Source organism: Bos indicus, chromosome X (genome assembly GCF_029378745.1).
Source record: "Bos indicus isolate NIAB-ARS_2022 breed Sahiwal x Tharparkar chromosome X, NIAB-ARS_B.indTharparkar_mat_pri_1.0, whole genome shotgun sequence".
NCBI classification, from domain to species: Eukaryota; Metazoa; Chordata; class Mammalia; order Artiodactyla; family Bovidae; genus Bos; species Bos indicus.
In genome coordinates this window covers 76,829,009-76,849,223 of record NC_091789.1, presented here as the reverse complement: position 1 = coordinate 76,849,223, position 20,215 = coordinate 76,829,009, and the positions used below count along the sequence as shown (strand labels likewise).

The following is a 20,215-nucleotide window of genomic DNA, read 5'->3' as shown; positions in this document are numbered from 1 at the left end:
ATTGGTAGCTTGATAGGGATTGCATTGAATCTATAGATTGCTTCAGTAGCATACTCATTTTCACTATATTGATTCTTCCAATCAATAAACATGGTATATTTCTCCATCTATTGTGTCATCTTTGATTTCTTTCATCAGTGTTTTATAGTTTTATATATATAGGTCTTTTGTTTCTTTAGGTAGATTTGTTCCTAAGTATTTTATTCTTTTCATTGCAATGGCGAATGAAATTGCTCCTTAATTACTCTTTTTTCTCATTATTAGTGTATAGGAATGCAAGGGATTTCTGTGTATTAATTTTATAACCTACAACTTTACTATATTCATTAATTAGCTCTAATAATTTTCTGGTGGTGTCTTTAGGGTGTTCTATGTAGAGGATTATGACATCTGTAAACAGTGAGTTTTACTTCTTTTTTCCCATCTGGATTGCTTTCACTTCTTTTTCTTCTCTGATTGCTGTGGCTAAAAATTTCAAAACTATGTTGAATACTAGTGGTGAGAGTGGGCACCTTTGTTTTGTTCCGGACTTTAGGGAAAATGCTTTCAATTTTTCACCATTGAAGATAATATTTGCTGTGCATTTATCACGTATGGCTTTTATTATGTTTAGGTATGTTCCTTCTATGCCTGCTTTCTGGAGGGTTTTTATCATAAATGGGTGTTGAATTTTGTCAAGGCTTTCTCTGCATCTATTGAGATAATCACATGTTTTTTATCGTTCAATTTGTTAATGTAGTTTATCATATGATTGATTTGTGAATACTGAAAAATCCTTGCAACCCTGGGATAAAGCCCACTTGGTCATGATGTATGATTTTTTTAATACGTTTTCGGATTCTGTTTGCTAGAATTTTTTGAGGATTTTTGCATTTATGTTCATCAGTGATATGGGCCTGTAGTTTTCTTTTTTTGTGGAATCTTTGGTTTTGATATTAGGGTGATGGTGGCCTCATAGAAGGAGTTTGGCAGTTTACCTTTCACTGCAATTTTCTGAAAGAATTTGTGTATGATAGGTGTTAGCTCTTCTCTAAATTTTTGGTAGAATTCACCTGTGAAGACATCTGGTCCTGGCTTTTGTTTGTTGGATGTTTTTTATTACAGTATATATTTCTGTGCTTGTGATGGGTCTGTTAAAATTTTCTATTTCTTTCTGGTTCAGTTTTGGAAGGTTATACTTTTCTAATAATTCATCCATTTCTTCCCAGTCATCTATTTTATTGTCATATAGTTTCTGATGGTAGTCTGTTATGAACCTTTGTATTTCTGTGTTGTCTGCTGTGATTTCTCCATTTTCATTTCTAATTGTGTTGATTTGATTCTTCTCCCTTTTGTTCTTCATGAGTCTGGCTAATGTTTGTCTCTTTTATTTATCTTCTCAAAGAATCAGATTTTAGTATTGTTGATTTTTGCTATAGTCTCCTTTGTTTCTTTTTCATTTATTTCTGCTGTAATTTTTATGATTTCTTTCCTTCTACTAATCCTGGGGCTCTTCTTTTCTTTTTTTTTCTATTTGCTTTAGGTGTAAAGTTAGGTTATTTATTTAATTTCTCTCTTGTTTCTAGATGTAAGCTTGTATTGCTATGAACCTTCCCCTTAACACTGCTTTTGCTGAATCACATAGGTTTTGGCTTGTTGTGCTATCATTTTTATTTGTTTCTATGCATATTTTCATTTCTTTTTTGATTTCTTCCATGATTTGTTGATTATTCAGAAGCATGTTGTTTAGTTTCCATATATTTGTATTTTTAATAGTTTTTTTTTTTAATGTAATTGACATCTAATCTTACCATATTGTGATCAGAAAAGATGCTTGAAATTATTTTAATTTTTTTGAATTTACCAACTTTAGATTTATGGCCCAGGATATGATCTATCCTGGAGAATGTTCTCTGTGCACTTTAGGAGAAGGTGAAATTCATTGTTTTGGGGTGAAATGTCCTACAGATATCAATTATGTCTGACTGGCCCACTGTATCTCTTAAAGTTTGTGTTTCCTTGTTAATTTTCTGTTTGGTTGACCTATCCATAGGTGTGAGTGGGGCATTAAAGTCTCTCACTATTGTTGTTTTACTGTTAATTTCTCCTTTCATACTTGTTAGCATTTGCCTTACATATTGTGGTGCTCCTATGTTGGGTGCATATATATTTATAATTATTATATCTTCTTCTTGGATTTATCCTTTGATCATTATGTAGTGCCCTTCTTTGTCTCTTTTCATGGCCTTTATTTCAAAGTCTATTTTCTCTGATATGAGTATTGCTACTTCTAGTTTCTTTTGGTCTCCATTTTCGTGAAATACCTTTTCCAGCTTTTCACTTTCAGTCTGTATGTGTCCCTTGGTTTGAGGTGGGTATCTTGTAGAGAGCATATATAGAGGTTTTTTTTTTTTTTTTTTTTTTTATCTATTCAGCCAGGCTTTGTCTTTTGGTTGGGGCATTCAAACAATTTACATTTAAGGTAATTATTGACAAGTATGATCTTCTTGCCATTTACTTTGTTGTTTTGGGTTTGAATTTATAAACCTTTTTCTGTGTTTCTTGTCTAGAGAAGATCCTTTAGCATTTGTTGAAAAGCTGGTTTGGTGGTGCTGAATTCTCTCAGCTTTTGCTTGTATGTAAGGGTTTTCATTTCTCTTTCATATTTGAATGAGATCCTTGCTGGGTATAGTAATCTGGGTTGTAGGTTTTTTGTTGTTGTTGTTGTTGTTGTTTTAATTTCATCACTTTACATATGGCCTGCCATTCCCTTTTAGCCTGAAGAGCTTCTATTAAAAGATCAGCTGTTATCCTTATTGGAATCCTCTTGTGTGTTATTAGTTGCTTTTCTCTTTCTGCTTTTAATATTTGCTCTTTGTGTTTGATCTTAGTGAATTTGATTATTATGTGTCTTGGGGTGTTTTGCCTTGGGTTTATCCTGTTTGGGACTCTGCATTTCTTGAACTTGGGTGGGTATTTCCTTGCCCATTTTAGGGAATTTTCCAACTATTATCTCCTCAAGTATTTTCCCATGCCCTTTCTTTTTTCTTCTTCTTCTGGGACTCTCCTAAGATTCCAATGTTGGTGTGTTTAACAGTGTCCCAGAGGTCTCTGAGGTTGTCCTAATTTATTTTAATTATTTTTCCTTTTTTCCTCTCTGCTTCATTTATTTCCACAATTCATCTTCCTCCTAACGTATCCTATCTTTCGCCTCAGTTATTCTACCCTTGGTTACCTGCAGAATGCTTTTGATCTCAGTTATTACATTATTCATTATTGATTGACTCTGTTTTTATTTCTTCTAGGTCCTTGTGAAACACTTCTTGCATCTTCTCAATCCTTTTCTCTAGTCTATCTGTCACTCCATTTTGTTTTCAAGATTTTTGATCATCTTTACTATCATTATTCTGAATTGTTTTCCAGGTAGACTCCCTATCTCCTCTTTTGTTTGGTTTGGAGGGCATTTATCATGTTCCTTTCAGTTCAGTTCAGTTCAGCTGCTCATTTGTGTCCAACTCTTTGACCCCATGCCCTACAGCATGCCAGGCCTTCTTGTCCAACTCCAACTCCTAGAGTTTACCAATCATTGAGCCAGTGATGCCATCCAACCATTTCATCTTCTGTCATCCCCTTCTCTGTTGCCTTCAATCTTTTCCAGCATCAGGGTCTTTTCAAATGAGTCAACACTTCGCACCAGGTGGCCAAAGTATTGGAGTTTCAGCTTCAACGTCAGTCCTTCCAATGTACACTCAGTACTGATCTCCTTTATGATGGACTGGTTGGATCTCCTTGCAGTCCAAGGGACTCTCACGAGTCTTCTCCAACACCATAGTTCAAAAGCATCAATTCTTTGGCACTCAGCTTTCCTTATAGTCTAACTCACATACCCGTACATGACTACTGGAAAAAACATAGGCTTGACTAGACAGACCTTTGTTGGCAAAGTAATGTCTCTGCTTTTGAATATGCTATCTAGGTTGGTCATAACTTTCATTCCAAGGGGTAAGTGTCTTTTGATTTCACAGCTGCAGTCACCGTCCACAGTGATTTTGGAGCTCACCCCACCCCTCTCCAAGTAAAGTCAGGCACTATTTCTGATGTTTCCCCATCTATTTGCCATGAAGTAATGGGACTGGATGCCATGATCTTCATTTTCTGAATATTGAATTAAACCAACTTTTTCACTCTCCTCTTTCACTTTCATCAAGAGGCTCTTTAGTTCTTTTTCACTTTCTGCCATAAAGGTGGTGTTATCTGCATATCTGAGATTATTGATATTTCTTCCAGCAATCTTGATTAAAGCTTGTGCTTCATCCAGTCCAGCATTTCTCATGATATACTCTGCATATAAGTTAAATGAGCAGGGTGACAAGATACAGCCTTGACATACTCCTTTTCCTATTTGGAACTGGTTTATTGTTCCATTTCCAAGTTCTAACTATTGCTTCCTGACCTGCATACAGATTTCTCAAGAGGCAGGTTAGGTAGTCTGGTATTCCCATCTCTTAAAGAATTTTACACAATTTATTGACTCCATAGAGTCAACGGCTTTGGCATAGTCAATAAAGCAGAAATAGATGTTTTTTTTGGAACTCTCTTGCTTTTTCAATGATTCAGCAGATGTTGGAAATTTGATCTCTGGTTCCTCTGCCTTTTCTAAAACCAGCTTGAACATCTGGAAGTTCATGGTTCATGTATTGCTGAAGCCTGGCTTGGAGAATTTTGAGTATTATTTTATTAGCATGTGAGATGAGTGAAATTGTGCAGTGGTTTGAGCATTCTTTGGCATTGCCTTTCTTTGGGATTGGAATGAAAACTGACGTTTTCCAGTCCTGTGGCCACAGCTGAGTTTTCCAAATTTGTTGGCATATTGAGTACAGCACTTTCACAGCGTCATCTTTCAGGATTTGAAATAGGTCAACTGGAATTCCATCACCTCCACTAGCTTTGTTTGTAGTGATGCTTCCTAAGGCCCACTTGACCTCACATTCCAGGCTGTCTCTCTCTAGGTGAGTGATCTCACTATCATGATAATCTGGATCGTGAAGATCTTTTTTGTGCAGTTTTTCTGTGTATTCTCACCACGTCTTAATATATTTTGCTTCTGTTAGATCCATACAATTTCTGTCCTTTATTGAGTGCATCTTTGCATGAAATGTTCCCTTGGTATCTCTAATTTTCTTGAAGGGATCTTTAAGTCTTTCCCATTCTATTGTTTTCCTCTATTTCTTTGCACTGATCATTGAGGAAGGCTTTCTTATCTCTCCTTGCTATTCTTTGGAACTCTGCATTCAGATGTTTATATCTTTCTTTTTCTCCTTTGCTTTTCACTTCTCTTCTTTTCATGCTCCTTTAACCTGCTGACTATTTCTCTGCCTTTTCATTTTGCTTATATTGATGTGTTTGGGGTGGCCTTTCTGTAGGCTGGAAGTTTGTGGTTCCTCTTTATTGTAGAAGTTGCTGCCTGTGGGTGAGGTTGGACTAGTGGCTTTCAAGGTTTCCTGGTTAGGGAAGCTTACGTCTGTGTTGTGGTGTATGAAGCTGGATCTCTTCTCTCTGGAGTTCAATGAAGTGTCCAGTGTGAGTATTAGTTTTCCATGGCATTGGTGTGACTTTAGGACGCCTTTATTTTAATCTTCAGGGCTGTGTTCCTGCGTTGTTGAAGAATTAGAGTGGTATGTCTTGCTTTGGAACTTGTTGGTTCTTGGGTGGAGCTTGGTTTCAGTGTTTGCAGGCTTTCAAATGAGCTCTTGTCAGTTAATGTTCTCAGGATTCAGGAGTTTTCTGGTGTTCCTAAGTTTTGGATTAACCCTCCTGTCTCTGGCTTTCAGTCTTATTCTTACATTAGCCTCAAGACTTCTCCATCCATACAGCGCAGTTGATAAAAAATCGAGGTTAATGGTGAAAAGCTTCTCCACAGCGAGGGACACCCAGAGAGGTTCACAGATTTCCATGGAGAAGAGAACAGGGAGAAGGGAAATAGAGGTGACCAGGAGGAGAAGAGGGGGATTGAAAAGCAGAGAGAGCAGCATAGCCAGTAATCAATTCCCTATGTGCTCACCACAGTCTCGAACACACAGGTTCATGGAGTTACTTAGAGAAGAGCCGAGGGAGGAAGGAAATAGAAGTGGCCAGGAAGAGAAGAGGGGGAGTCAATAAAGGAGAGACAAATCTAGCCAGTAATCAATTGCCTAAGTGTTCTCCAGAGCCTGGAACACAGAGAGAGATTCATAGCTTTAAGTAGAAAAGGGAGGGTAAGGGAAGAGACAGAGGTGACCTGGGAGAGAAAAGGGAGAGTCGAAAGGGGAGAGAGCAATCAAGCCAGAAATCACATCCATAAATAAAAATGGATACTGAAGATTAGATTCTTAAAGGTACAAAATTGATAACAAATACCAAAAAACAAAGATTTAAAATCTAGAGCTTAAACTCTCAAAAATGCAATATTAAAAATACAAACAAACAAACAAAAAAATCCAAAAACTTTTCTTTTGTTTCTTTACCAACTGAGCTTCCGTGATAGCTCAGTTGGTAAAGACAATATATTGGGGGCCACACAGAGGCCCAGTGAGGAAAAAGAAGATATCACTTGGAAATTTTCCATCCACTTAACATTTAACTTCACAGGGTCTGAATCCTAACTCTGTGTTCCCCTACAGCAAAAAAAAAAAAAAAATACAAACAAAATCAATCACAAAAATATTAATATATATATATGATATTTGCATTAAAAATAGGGTCTCTTTATTGCAAGGTAAAGTAGGTTATAAAAATGAAAATTAAAGGAGTAATAAATAACTTAAAATTAAAAAGAATAAAAATGATAATAGTTAAAATATATTTAGGTATTTTTCTGGAGCTGTTGTGGGCAGTGTGGGGTCAGTTCAATTTCAGGAAATTCCTTGTTCCAGCTTATACTTCTTCTCAAGGTCTATAGGCCTCTTCGAATGCTTAGTCAATGTAAACTGCAGGGTTTTAATCTGTTGTACCTTTCAATTCCAGAGCTGTTCCTTCTTCTTTGTTTATTTTGGCTTCCTGTGTTTGCGAGTTTCTTCAATGCCTAATTTCCATCCTGACAGAAGGGGACGAAGGTGGTCACTTATTTAGGCTCACTTGTTCAGTTGTGTTGTGGGGAGGGAGGAATATTGTAAACAAATATCACTGGTGAGTGTGGGGAGTGCTCACAGTGTACTGAGCACACTGGGTTTGCCCCAGCTTATGGCTATTGTGCTTTCCCAGTCTACACTGCTCAGGCTCCAGGTTGCTCAGGAGGGGTACTGTCCAACTGTCCAAAGCACGACCTGCATTTAGTGCACTTCCCAGGTCTAAGCTGCTCCAGTTCAGGTTCTTGGTTATTCCACAAAAGCACAGACTCGGTTGGGCTTGCGTTTTGTGCCCTTCCCAGGTCCAAGCAGCTCAGGCAATTAAGGGCTTGTCGAGTGCACTGTCCCAGGTGTGCTCTGCCTCTTAATTACCTCCCCAGTCCAGTTGATCGGTTTCCCAGGTGTACCGTGAGAGCACCATCTCAGGTGTGTCTCCTTTGGGTAGATGATCTCAGGCTGTGATCCTCCTGGCAGATGTCAACCATCCAGGATCCTAGGAAGACTTGGTTAGCAACCGGGAACTTGCTCACAGTTTGGTGGAAGATGCCCTCTCTGGGGCCGAGATTGCCCTTGCCTTTTGGCTGTGGCTGTTGCACGCATGCCTCTCTCTCTGCCTCTGGCAGGGGCAGTGGCCAGTCAGGAGCCAGCTAGCTCTCTTTTGGTATTCGCTCAACCCTTTGTTCTGTGAGAAGGTCAGGCTGTGCCTTAGGTTAGAGCTTTTTGTGGGAAAATTCTCTCTCTCTCTCGCCCCCCCCCCCCCCCCCCCCCGCCCCGGCTATCCCAGTTTGGGTTGCTATCTCATGTTAGTTCCCTCAGATTGTCCTCAGGGCATTCAGGTCGGGTCTTTACCCTAAGCATGCAACCTGCACCTCCCTCCCTGTTTGGCCCCCCTCTCTGGCGGTGGCTGCAAGCGTCTGGGCTACTTGTCCACTGGGAGTTGCAGTTAGACATGTATTGTGTGTGTGTGTGTGTGTGTGTGTGTGTGTGTTTTCCTGGTTATGTTGCCTTCTGAGATTCCAAAACTTCCCACAGACCTCCCTGGTGAGAGGGTTTCCTGGTGTTTGGAAACTTCTCCTCCTTCATGACTCCCTCCCCAGGATGGGTCTCCATCCCTAATTATTTTGTGTCTCTTTTTGTCTTTTATATTTTGTCCTATCTCCTTTTGAAGAGAATGGGCTGCATTTCTGGGTGCCTGGTGTCCTCCACCAGTGTTCAGAAGTTGTTTTGTGGAAGTTGCTCAGCATTCAAATGATCTTTTGATGGATTTTTGGGAGATAAATTCATATCCCTATCCTATTTCTCCACCATCTTAGGACCGCCCCCCTGCTCTTATGATTGTTAACATCTCTAGTATGTGCCCCAAAGTTCTTTCCTCTGGGATAGATGAAATATTCCCCATTACAAGTTTGATAACACCAAAACACAAAAGAAAAGACGTAGGGAAATTCTAACACAGGCAGCACAAATTCCAGCATAAATGGAGAGACAAATAAATTCTCAAATCAGGTAAATAAATTTACCCTACAAAACAAATGAACTAATTCCAACTAGACTATCCACCCCCACAAGAAGTAGCTTCCCAATAAACCAGTTCCAACTGAATCAGTTCCCAAATCAGGTAAATGAATTTACCCTACAAATGAGCTAATTCCAACAAAGGTGGGTTTGCCCCACAAGAACTAGTTCCCCAATGAACTGGTTCATGGGAGGGTTCAGCAACACTTCCCCTCCTCAACAGGGTACCCTAATCAAATTTCTCTTAAAAGAAAAGCCCAAATTGGGGGTGGGGTGGGTGTTCCCGATCTGCACAATGGAGTGACTTACCCTCCAAAATTGAACCTGTCAGCTCATAACACCAAATGTCTCATAAAACAAGTGAATAGTCTGGACTGGCTATCGAATTGGGTAGATTTACCTTACAAATGAAATTGAGGCTGTCAACTCGTAGAAGTGTGTCAGTTCCTTGTCTCAACTGGTGAGCCCTGGGTCAGCCAGTGATGCTTCAGTTAATTTTGAAGGAAAGAACCTCAAGACAAATGGTCCTGGCAGCTGCTAGGTTTGTACCCCAGTATTCCTTGATTAGGGCTGGCGAGCCACAAGCAGCAAGGCTCCTGGCTGGCTAAGCCAAACTATTACTGTAACCTCAAAATAACCATTTGTTGTGGTCTGGATGCCACGTTCTTTTGTAGAGTCAGAGTGAAAGAAACAAACAGTGAAAGAAACATTCTGTCAAAAGGCAGAATAGAGAGGGAGAGGCAGTGGGGAAGTAAAGTGAAAGGGTCTTCAGTCTTGCAAAACATCTCCAAAGGAATGACCAGTCTTTGGAATGAGTGTGTTAATCTCTTCTATTCACAGGTGAGTAGGGTCAGATTATCTCTCTATGAGCTGAACAATGGCAGTTTAGTTTATACTCAGGCAGAGGGGCAGGGTCCTTTTAAGCATGCCATTTTGAATGATTATAATAACAAAAACAATGAAAAACAAATCAAAGGAACAATTTCCAACAGTCAGTCATAACTGGCTTCTTTTCTGTCCAAAACTACACATAACCTCTGAAATACCTAATTATGTCCATATCCACTCCCTTGTTTGCAAATCACTGCTGTGCCGAGCCACATATTTTGGTGGGATGTGTCATATTCTTAACTAACTGTGTGCAAAAATAAATATTTCAGTCTTTGTGTGGGTACTCAGGCTTCCCAGGTGTTACTAGTGGTAAAGAACCCACCACCCAATGCAGGAGACTTAAAAGACATGGGTTTGATCCCTGGATCAGGAAGATCCCCTGGAGGAGGAAATGGCAACCCTCTCCAGTATTCTTGCCTGGAGAATCCCATGGACAGAGGAGCCTGGTTGGTTATGGTCTATAGGGTCGCAAAGAATTGGACACAACTGAAGCGACTTAGCACATGGGTATACTCAGGCATCTCCTATTCAAAGAAGTGAAGACATTGAAAGCTTTTACTACTTACTTGTGTGTTCTCTCTTTTTTGGATGTTTTCTCTTCTTGTTTCTCCTTTTTTTTTCTTTTCTCTCATGCATCTGGGATAGTATTAGTTGATGGTAGTTAGAACTGGTTCCAAATTGGGAAAGGAATACATCAAGGCTGTATATTGTCACTGTGGTTATTTAACTTATATGCAGAGAACATCATGCGAAATGCCGGGCTGGATGAAGCACAAGCTGGAATCAAGATTGCCAGGAAAAATATCAATAACCTCAGATATGCAGTTGAAACAACCCTATGGCAAAAAGTGAAGAGGAAACTCTTGATGAAAGTGAAAGAGGAGAGTGAAAAAGCTGGCTTAAAACTCAACCTCAGAAATTAAGATTATAGCATCCAGTCCCATCACTTCATAACAAATACATGGGGAAACAGTGGAAACAGTGACTGACTTTATTTTCTTGGGCTCCAAATCACTGCAGACGGTGACTGCAGCCATGAAATTAAAAGATGCTTGCTCCTTGGAAGAAAAGCTATGACCAACCTAGATAGCATATTAAAAAGCAGAGACATTACTTTGCCAACAAAAGTCCATCTAGTCAAAGCTATGGTTTTTCTAGTGGTCTTGTATGGATGTGAGAGTTGGACTATAAAGAAAGCTGAGTGCCAAAGAATTGATGTTTTTGAACTGTGGTGTTGGAGACGACTCTTGAGAGTCCATTAGACTGCAAGGAGATCAAACCAGTTGATCATAAAGGAAATCAGCCCTGAAAATTCATTGGAAGGACTGATGCTGAAGCTGAAACTCCAATACTTTGTCCACTTGATATGATGAACTGACTCATGGAAAAAGGCCCTGATGCTGGGAAAGATTGAGGGCAGGAGGAGAAGGGGACCACAGAGGATGAGATGGTTGGATGGCATCACTGATTCGATGGACGTGAGTTTGAGCAAGCTCTGGGTATTGGTGGTAGACAGGGAAGCCTGGCTTGCTGCAGTCCATGGGGGTAGCAAAGAGCAGAACATGACTGAGCAACTGAAGTGAGTTAGAACTGTATGTCAGAATTGGACCTGTATTCTCTCAGGTTCATTCCTCGACATTTTTTTCAGCGGGAAGACTCCTCTTGTTTGTGTTTCTGAGACTCCTGTGTGTGCAGGCTTCCTGGTGGACTCATATTAATTGTAGGTTCTGATGGGTGTTTGAAGAGAGAGAAAAGAAGGTACAGAGTATTCCTCTCTCTTTATTTTCCTTGGGGAGGTCTCTGATAGCAGCTGTTCATGACTCTAGCTTTTAGTGTGAAGAGGAAAAGTTAAAATTTTACATAACCTCCTGCTCCTTCTGCCTCTGTAAGTCAGCTTGCTTCTTGCAAAGTCTGGATCACGTAGGTCACATAGTCTCAGAAAGTGGGGACTCACAATACTAGGAACTGGAGCTTATCTCACTCACAGTTGTCCTGCTCTTTGCAATCGTCCAGCCCCTGCAAACCTGCTTAATCATGCCTGTCCATATATAAAAACTCTGTAACCCCTGTGTTTGGGGCTCAGAGCTTGGAGTGTTAACTCCTCTGGGCCCCCTGGTGTAAAAAACCTGAGTTCTCCAACTCTCCGAGTGTGGTGGTTGGTTTCTTGAATACTGGTTTCTGCAACAAGTGAACATGACTGCTAATGTTTTAGCTTCTGTCAGATCATTCTGGCCACAGTGGTAAGTTTCCATCTTCTCTCTTTGTCTCTTCAGCCTAGGGGTAGTAGTAGCTTCTTATTATTGTTAATCTTTCTAATCTGTCAACTTTATGTTTTCATTGTCATGTCTATTTCATGTTGTTGCCATTTCTCTTTAGGTCTCAATGTCTTTATTTATGTGCTGTGCTAAGTTGCATCAGTCATGTCCAACTCTAAGAGAACCTATGGCACATCAGGCTCTTCTGTCCATGGAATTTTCCAGGCAAGAATACTTGAATGGGTTGTCATGCCCTTCTCCAGTTTTTATTCATACTGTCAACCAAAAAATTATAGACACAACCTGAAAGTAAAAAGTTATTTTATTCGGTGGCAATGTTTAGGACTCTGAGCCTGAAGACAGCATCTCAGTAGCTCTGAGGAAACTGCTCCAAGGAGGCATGGGGTAAGTCAGACTATATACAAGTTTCCAACAAAAGGAGTAGGTAGTCTGAGCATCAAAGATCAGGTATCAAGGAATTTAGCATGCTATGTATGGGAAAATGTAAGCCTCTGGGCTCATCAAATTCATTCCTTTCATATGCACTTCAGCTACCTGGGGCCAGTCCTGTTTCCTTGTTCACCTCTTTCATTCACTCAGCTCCTCAGCAATCACTGTCAGGGGGTGGCAGCATCACCTGGATAGCAGTTTGGGAAACCTCATTCACATTTGGAGGCTGGAAATTGCTGATGGCTGTGACATTTCTTCTTTATTAATGTGACAGGAGATATTTTCATTCCACAGTACCTCTTATTTAAGATGCATTCACCTTTTTTTTTTTTTTTTCTTTCCTGGAATTTGCTATGATATTTCTCTGGTTGCTTATGTCTCTATTTTGCATTGCCAGTGAATCTTAGGATTTTTTTTTTTTTTTTTTTAGCTATCTCCAACTTTTCCTCCTTTGAGTCTCAGTTAAGATTTTTTCCCCAGGACATTGTCTCAGTATTCTTTCTTCTTTTAGTCTGGATTAAGAACCTTGATTCTGTGCTCTCATGTGTTTTGTACTTCCCCAGTATCTAATTGTATTGCATTAGGATTGCATTTTTAATTTGTATCTCTCATTAGTCTGTAGCACAAAGGCCAAACTTATATTGAAAGTATTTAGCATCATATGCCTAGTACCTAGCATCAAATACATAATGGACACTAAATAGACAGCTATTGGTTGTATATGTATTGTTGAATGAAACTCACTTATTTTATTCTAATGATCTTAGTTGTTTATGTGCTTATTTTCCCCTTTAAATCATAAGTTTCTTGATTGCAAGGAATTAGTGTTATTCCTCATGTCTACAGCATGAAGTTCTATACCCACATAGTATAAAAAGTACATACAAGACACAAATGATTTTGAACACTAAACATTATTTTTGAAAAGGAGTAAATAGAACTTCACAAAGGTTAAGTAAGCTAACTAAGGTCAATTAGGATCTAATGGTGAGACTAGACTCCAGTCTCCTAATTCATAGTTTGTTGATCTTTTATATTTACCAAATCCTCTGAGTTCAATGATTTATCCTATGCCACGAATTTAAGTTAACAATTACCTTCTTTATAGATTTATACTATATAAGTCTTAGTAACAATGGACTACAGAATTAAATATTTGTCTTTTAGTTTTTAAAAGGAAGGAAATATCTATCAATTACATGCATAGACAATTATCCCCCCAAAATTAAAAAAAAAGCATCAACCAAAACTTGTTCAACAATATTCATAGCAGCCTTTTCCACAATAACCAAAACTAGTAACAACCCAAATGTCCATCAACATAAGAATAGATAAATTGTGATATATTTTACAGTGAAACATCACTTGGCATTAAAAAGTACTAAACTACTGATGTGTATAACAACATGACTAATTACCATGCTGATTGAAAGAAGCCAGACACAAGATAGTACATACTGTATGATTTAATTCATATACAGTTCAAGAATAGACAAAAAGTAATAAAAACACCTATTTCTGCTTTATTGACTATGCCAAAGCCTTTGACTGTGTGGATCACAATAAACTGTGGAACATTCTGAAAGAGATGGGAATACCAGACCACCTGACCTGCCTCTTGAGAAACCTATAGGCAGGTCAGCAAGCAACAGTTAGAACTGGACATGGAACAACAGACTGGTTCCAAAAGGAAAAGGAGTACGTCAAGGCTGGATATTGTTACCCTGCTTATTTAACTTATATGAAGAGTACGTCATGAGAAATGCTGGACTGGAAGAAGCACAAGCTGGAATCAAGATTGCTGGGAGAAATATCAATAACCTCAGATATGCAGATGACACCACCCTTATGGCAGCAAGTGAAGAGGAACCCAAAAGCCTCTTGATGAAAGTGAAAGTGGAGAGTGAAAGAGTTGGCTTAAAGCTCAACATTCAGAAAACGAAGATCATGGCATCTGGTCCCATCACTTCATGGGAAATAGATGGGGAAACAGTGGAAGCAGTGTCAGACTTGATTTTTGGGGGCTCCAAAATCACTGCAGATATTAACTGCAGCCGTGAAATTAAAAGACGCTTACTCCTTAGAAGGAAAGTTATTACCAAACTAGATAGCACATTCAGAGGCAGAGACATTACTTTGTAAACAAAGGTTCGTCTAGTCAAGGCTATGGTTTTTCCAGTGGTCATTTATGGATGTGAGAGTTGGACTGTGAAGGCTGAGCACCGAAGAATTGATGCTTTTGAACTGTGGTGTTGGAGAAGATTCTTGAGAGTCCCTTGGACTGCAAGGAGATCCAACCAGTCCATTCTGAAGGAGATCAGCCCTGGGATTTCTTTGGAAGGAATGATGTTAAAGCTGAAACTCCAGTACTTTGGCCACCTCATGTGAAGAGTTGACTCATTGGAAAAGACTCTGATGCTGGGAGGGATTGGGGGCAGGAGGAGAAGGGGACGACAGAGGATGAGATGGCTGGATGACATCACTGACTTGATGGTCATGAGTCTGGGTGAACTCCGGTAGTTGTTGATGGACAGGGAGGCCTGGCGTGCTGTGATTCATGGGGTCGCAAAGAGTCGGACACGACTGAGTGACTGAACTGAACTGAATGTATATTGAGAGAAGAATGGGACTTGTCTGTGTGTTAAGGTGAGGATAAGCTAAGATGTAGCATGAGACAAAGGTTCAATATCTTCCTTGAGTGGTAGTTATAAAGGTGTATGTAAATTGCCAAAACATGAAGCTGAACATTTAAGAACTGTGCATTTTATTAAATATAAATTATACTTCAATAAAAAGAGAAAAGAATGGAGAGGTGCTTTTCTGGGAATAATCTTCCATTGATTCTAAAATCACATTATGTATCTCTTTTATAAAAGGCTAGACTTGATAATGAAGGAGAAGGCAATGGCACCTCACTCCAGTACTCTTCCCTGGAAAATCCCATGGACAGAGGAGCCTGGTAGGCTGCAGTCCATGGGGTCACTAAGAGTCCGACACGACTGAGCGACTTCACTTTCACTTTTCTCTTTTCATGCACTGGAGAAGGAAATGGCAACCCACTCCAGTATTCTTGCCTGGAGAATCCCAGGGACGACGGAGCCTGGTGGGCTCCCGTCTATGGGGTCACACAGAGTCGGACATGACTGAAGTGACTTAGCATAGCATAGCATAGACTTGATAATGAGAAGGCTAGACTTGATAATGAAAAGGCTAGACTTGATAACGAGGGACACCAATATTAAGTTGTTGTTGTTCAGTTGCTCAGTCGTGTCCAACTTTTTACGACCCCATGGACTCCAGCACACCAGGCTTCCCTGTCCTTCACCATTTCCTGGGGCTTGCTCAAACTCATGTCCATAAGATTACTCCAGAACTTGATCTAGTGGAAACCTGGAAAATAATTACTAAGAATAGTGTGTGAGTTTGTGCTCAGTCATATCTGACTCTGTGTGATCTCATGGACTATATATAGTGTGCCAGACTCCTTTGTCCCTGGAATTCTCCAGGAAAGAATACTGCAGCAGGTAGCAGTTTCTTACTCCAGGAGATCTTCCTCACCCAGGGATCAAACCCATGTTTCCTGGGTCTCTTGTATTGACAGGTGGATCCTTAACCACTGAGACACCTGTAATGGTTAGTGTCAAATTTGCAATCTTTGATCTGAAAATAAAGTAAATAGCTAAATACTGTGTATAGAATGATGATAAATAAAATTGCAGATGGAAAACTTTACAAGGAAATTAAATTTTAAGTTTTAAAGATTTTTAGTTTATGCCCCACTTAAAAAAAAAGATTTATTTTTAAGACGACTGCTCATTGACATATTAAAAGCATATGTATTGGTGAGACTGTGTCTTCAAAATACTCCTTTTTTGTTGAAAAATGGGTCACTGATTTATCATTAGTTGTTAGGTTAGATGGTGTTAGGCAACAAAGGAAAAATGGGTCATTGATTTAACTAATACCCTCGGGCTACCATATTTTAATTACCTGTGTTCTCTGTGAATAGTTAACTATGGTAGCAGTCCCACATCCTGTTTTGTGAAATATTTACTTACTTATCTCAGCCTTCATTTCTTCTTTCTTTCTTCCCTTCCTTGCTTCCTCTTTCCTATGCATGCATATTTATATGTAGCTTTTGCTTTCTATCAGAAAGGCAAGTGTGACTATTATTAAAACAAGAATTTACTATGAAATCATTTTCCCACATTTACTGTATAATTTTGCTGTATTCTGTGCACACACACAAAAAAAGAAAAATACTTTTATTTGGTATCATAAATATCTATATTTGCCATAATGCTCAAAATGTACATCACTTTAAAATAGACTCATCAACATCCTCCATGAATTTTTTTAATTGCATATCTTTATTCCAGAAAAACAACTATTTCTGCTTTATTGACTATGCCAAAGCCTTTGACTGTGTGGATCACAATAAACTGTGGAACATTCTGAAAGAGATGGGAATATCAGACCACCTGACCTGCCTCTTGAGAAACCTATATGCAGGTCAGGAAGCAACAGTTAGAACTGGACATGGAACAACAGACTGGTTCCAAATAGGAAAAGGAGTACGTCAAGGCAGGATGTTGTCGTCCTGCTTAATTAACTGATATGCAGGGTACATCATGAGAAACGCTGGGCTGGAAGAAGCACAAGCTGGAATCAAGATTGCCGGGAGAAATATCAATAACCTCAGATATGCAGATGACACCACCCTTATGGCAGAAAGTGAAGAGGAACTAAAAAGCCTCTTGATGAAAGTGAAAGAGGAGAGTGAAAAAGTTGGCTTAAAGCTCAATACTCAGAAAACGAAGATCATGGCCTCTGGTCCCATCACTTCATGGGAAATAGATGGGGAAACAGTGGAAAAAGTGTCAGACTTTATTTTGGGGGGCTCCAAAATCAGTGCAGATGGTGATTGCAGCCATGAAATTAAAAGACGCTTACTCCTTGGAAGGAAAGTTATGACCAACCTAGATAGCATATTCAAAACAGAGGCATTACTTTGCCAACAAAGGTCCGTCTAGCCAAGGCTATGGTTTTTCCAGTGGTCATTTATGGATGTGAGAGTTGGACTGTGAAGAAGGCTGAGCACTGAAGAACTGTGGTGATGGAGAAGACTCTTGAAAGTCCATTGGACTGCAAGGATATCCAACCAGTCCATTCTAAAGGAGATCAGTCCTGGGTGTTCTTTGGAAGGACTGATGCTAAAGCTGAAACTCCAGTACTTTGGCCACCTCATGCGAAGAGTTGACTCATTGGAAAAGACTCTGATGCTGGGAGGGATTGGGGGCAGGTGGAGAAGGGGACGACAGAGGATGAGATGGCTGGATGGCATCATCGACTGGATGGACATGAGTTTGGGTAAACTCCGGGAGTTTTTGATGGACAGGGAGGCGTGGCATGCTGCGATTTATGGGGTTGCAAAGAGTCAGACACGACTGAGTGACTGAACTGAACTGAACTATCCTGCTCTTAAGTACTAGGGCCCTTATTCACACTAAAGAAAAGGTTTTTCTCCTGGAATTTTTAGGAGTAGATGATTTAATTTTTTCAACCCCTTCACCTCTCTCTGTGGAAACAAGGAGGTCTAATGTTTACCGTTTTACCTAAGAGGCAGCTGGAATTTGACATCCTAGTTAGGATTCTCATATGTACAGTCCTTGATAGTCTTTGGAGATTTGGGGATTCTTCTTGAATAGTTTTCCATATCCTTTATGAATTGGAGTTATCTTATAGTAAGAAAATAGATTCCTAAGTGGCCAGAATACAGTTCCAGTAGTTTTCTTCCCCTGGAATTTAGGACTGGGGGTAAGATCCTTTTCTATGTCAATCAATGAATTTGTTCCTGTTTCCTCCCTTTGCTAGCTCAGGTTCTAATTTCATCCCAGGGCATCACAACCCAGCATTTCTCTTCTGGGACTCCACGGAGCTGCTGAAATTTTCATTGATCATTAAATACTAGCCAGAAAGACTAAGGGTCAAGGACAGCAAACCGCATTTGTCAGCAGCTGCAGCTGGAAAGGAGATTAAATACTTAAGCAAGCACAGCTGGCAGAGCTGGTGATGGCTCACAGGCTGGGCCTCTTGTTGCCTCTGCTGCTGGGTCAGCTCTGCTCCCAGCTTCTGGGAACCTCTGGGAATAGCATGCTGCACTACTGGAACCTGAAGGCAGAAAATGGCAGCTGGGGATCCAAAAGAATTCAGGATAATGCCTCGGTGGCATCTGCTCACACACTCCTCTTCTCCCTGGATTACCAGCATGTGCAGACTCCTTTTGAGATCACACTCTGGATTATGTTTGCCTCTCTGGCAAAGATAGGTAAGTGAGGAATTTCCCAAGGCTTTCCCAGGGTGTTGCCTAATAGGGACAGTGGGGCATGGAGTGGGTGGGGGGATCTCAGGGTTTTTCCAGATGTTAAGAAAGGCACCCTTTTCCTAATAGAACAGAGAAAGGCAAACCGGAATATCTGCCTCCTGTTCTCTGCCAAAATGATCTTTATCTTCATAGCTCAAACCTTCTTGCAGTGATCATGTTCAAATGTTGGTGGTCTCCCAGTGGGAGGAGGCAGGAATAGGCCCAGCAAAGGGACTTAGACTGCAAAGTGTCCCAGTTGTTCAAGGGTTGAGCAGACAAGGCATAATTTTAAAAGGGAGAGCAGAGAAATCTAAATAGAATGATTCTAATTGATCTGAGTCTTTAGACAGCATTTTTTCCTCACAGAATGCTTGCTATAGTTGCCAGGTAGTAACAAAGTGGGACAAGTCCATTTTCTATTTTTTAAAAGATAAGCCTTTATACCATTACTCAGAATTTGAGAGAAAACACAAACTAAGACCAGATCCAGCAAGAAAAGAACTGTTATATTTTAACTATTTCAACTTTATGAACACCCTGAATTTCTAGCTTTATGATTCTCCTAAGGGGATTTATTCCGTTTTTCCTTTTACGTTCTTTAATAATTTATCAGACCTTTGCCTTGATGGTGTTAAAGTATTTATGATAACGTTATCATTTTTCTAGGTTCAGAACAAAAGCAATGTCAGGAAAACTTCAAAGTCTATAGAATTCTGTTATTTTAAAATGAATTTCTTCTAAAATAAATCATGTTCAGCATTTCAAAGTTTTATTTAAGTGACTTTATATACTAAAGCTTTACCATTCATGAAATATATTATTTAATGATGACACAAAGAATCCATAGATTCATAGCATGATAGGTTGTCAGAGCTGGAAAAACCCTTAGAAATCATTCTCATCCAACTTTATTTTGTAGATAGGAAATTTGAGGCCCAGGAAGAGAAGATGCTTTGTGAAGTTCAACAAAACGGAACTAGAATGCTCATTTACATACCTCCTTGATTAGAAGTACATACTGTCTTGGGTGATAATAAAGAACATTTGTGAATTCTTTTAAATTATTAGGGTTAATAATTAAGGTTATTAGGGTGCAGGTTCTTTTAAATTATTTTTGTATTATTAGATATGTTGATTATATTAAATCTTCTAATTAAATGTTAATTTCAGGATGATAGGGCAAAGGGACTTCCCAGTAGTCTTCCATTCCCATTTGTTAAAGTAGGAATTTATTGAACCATCACTGACAGATAATTTTTTCTGTGACCTTGTAAGAGAATGTAAATTTAAAAAGCTAACCAAATAAATTAATTAATTAATTAAAAAAGCCTTCCTTGTAAGCAATCATTCAACACATATATTTTTAAACACATTTTATGTGTGAAGAATTATATTGTGGCCAGGGGCTAAAGTGATGAATAAGGCCCCATCCTTCCCATGAGAAGTTTTCAAATTATTTCAATGCCTAGAGAAAATAAGTGATTCTGTAGAGGATAAAGAAGGACACATCATGGTTTAGTGGAAAGATAAAATTACTATGAGCTATTTAAAATTTACTCAATTTAGGAGCCAGTGCCTGGCACATAGGCAATCAATAAGTATGTGTTAGATAAGTAAAGTACTTCTTTGTCTCATATTTTTCATTTTTAATATGAGAA

At 39.4% G+C, this 20,215-nt stretch overlaps 1 protein-coding gene across 3 annotated transcripts in view; it reads left to right on the top strand.

The window, feature by feature from the left end:
* Positions 1 to 490: 490 nt before the first annotated feature.
* LOC139181710 (sodium/hydrogen exchanger 2-like) overlaps positions 491 to 20,215 on the top strand; it is an 82,801-nt gene continuing 63,076 nt past the window's right edge. The window contains exons 1-2 of one of the 3 annotated variants that reach the window (XM_070785351.1): positions 491 to 613; positions 18,068 to 18,521. In XM_070785351.1, coding sequence (XP_070641452.1) covers positions 18,266 to 18,521 — 256 coding nt within the window. In that variant the 5' untranslated portion in view covers positions 491 to 613; positions 18,068 to 18,265. Of the gene's footprint in view, positions 614 to 10,226; positions 18,522 to 20,215 lie in introns of all 3 variants that reach the window. The other 2 variants (XM_070785348.1, XM_070785349.1) reach the window with 2 other exon arrangements.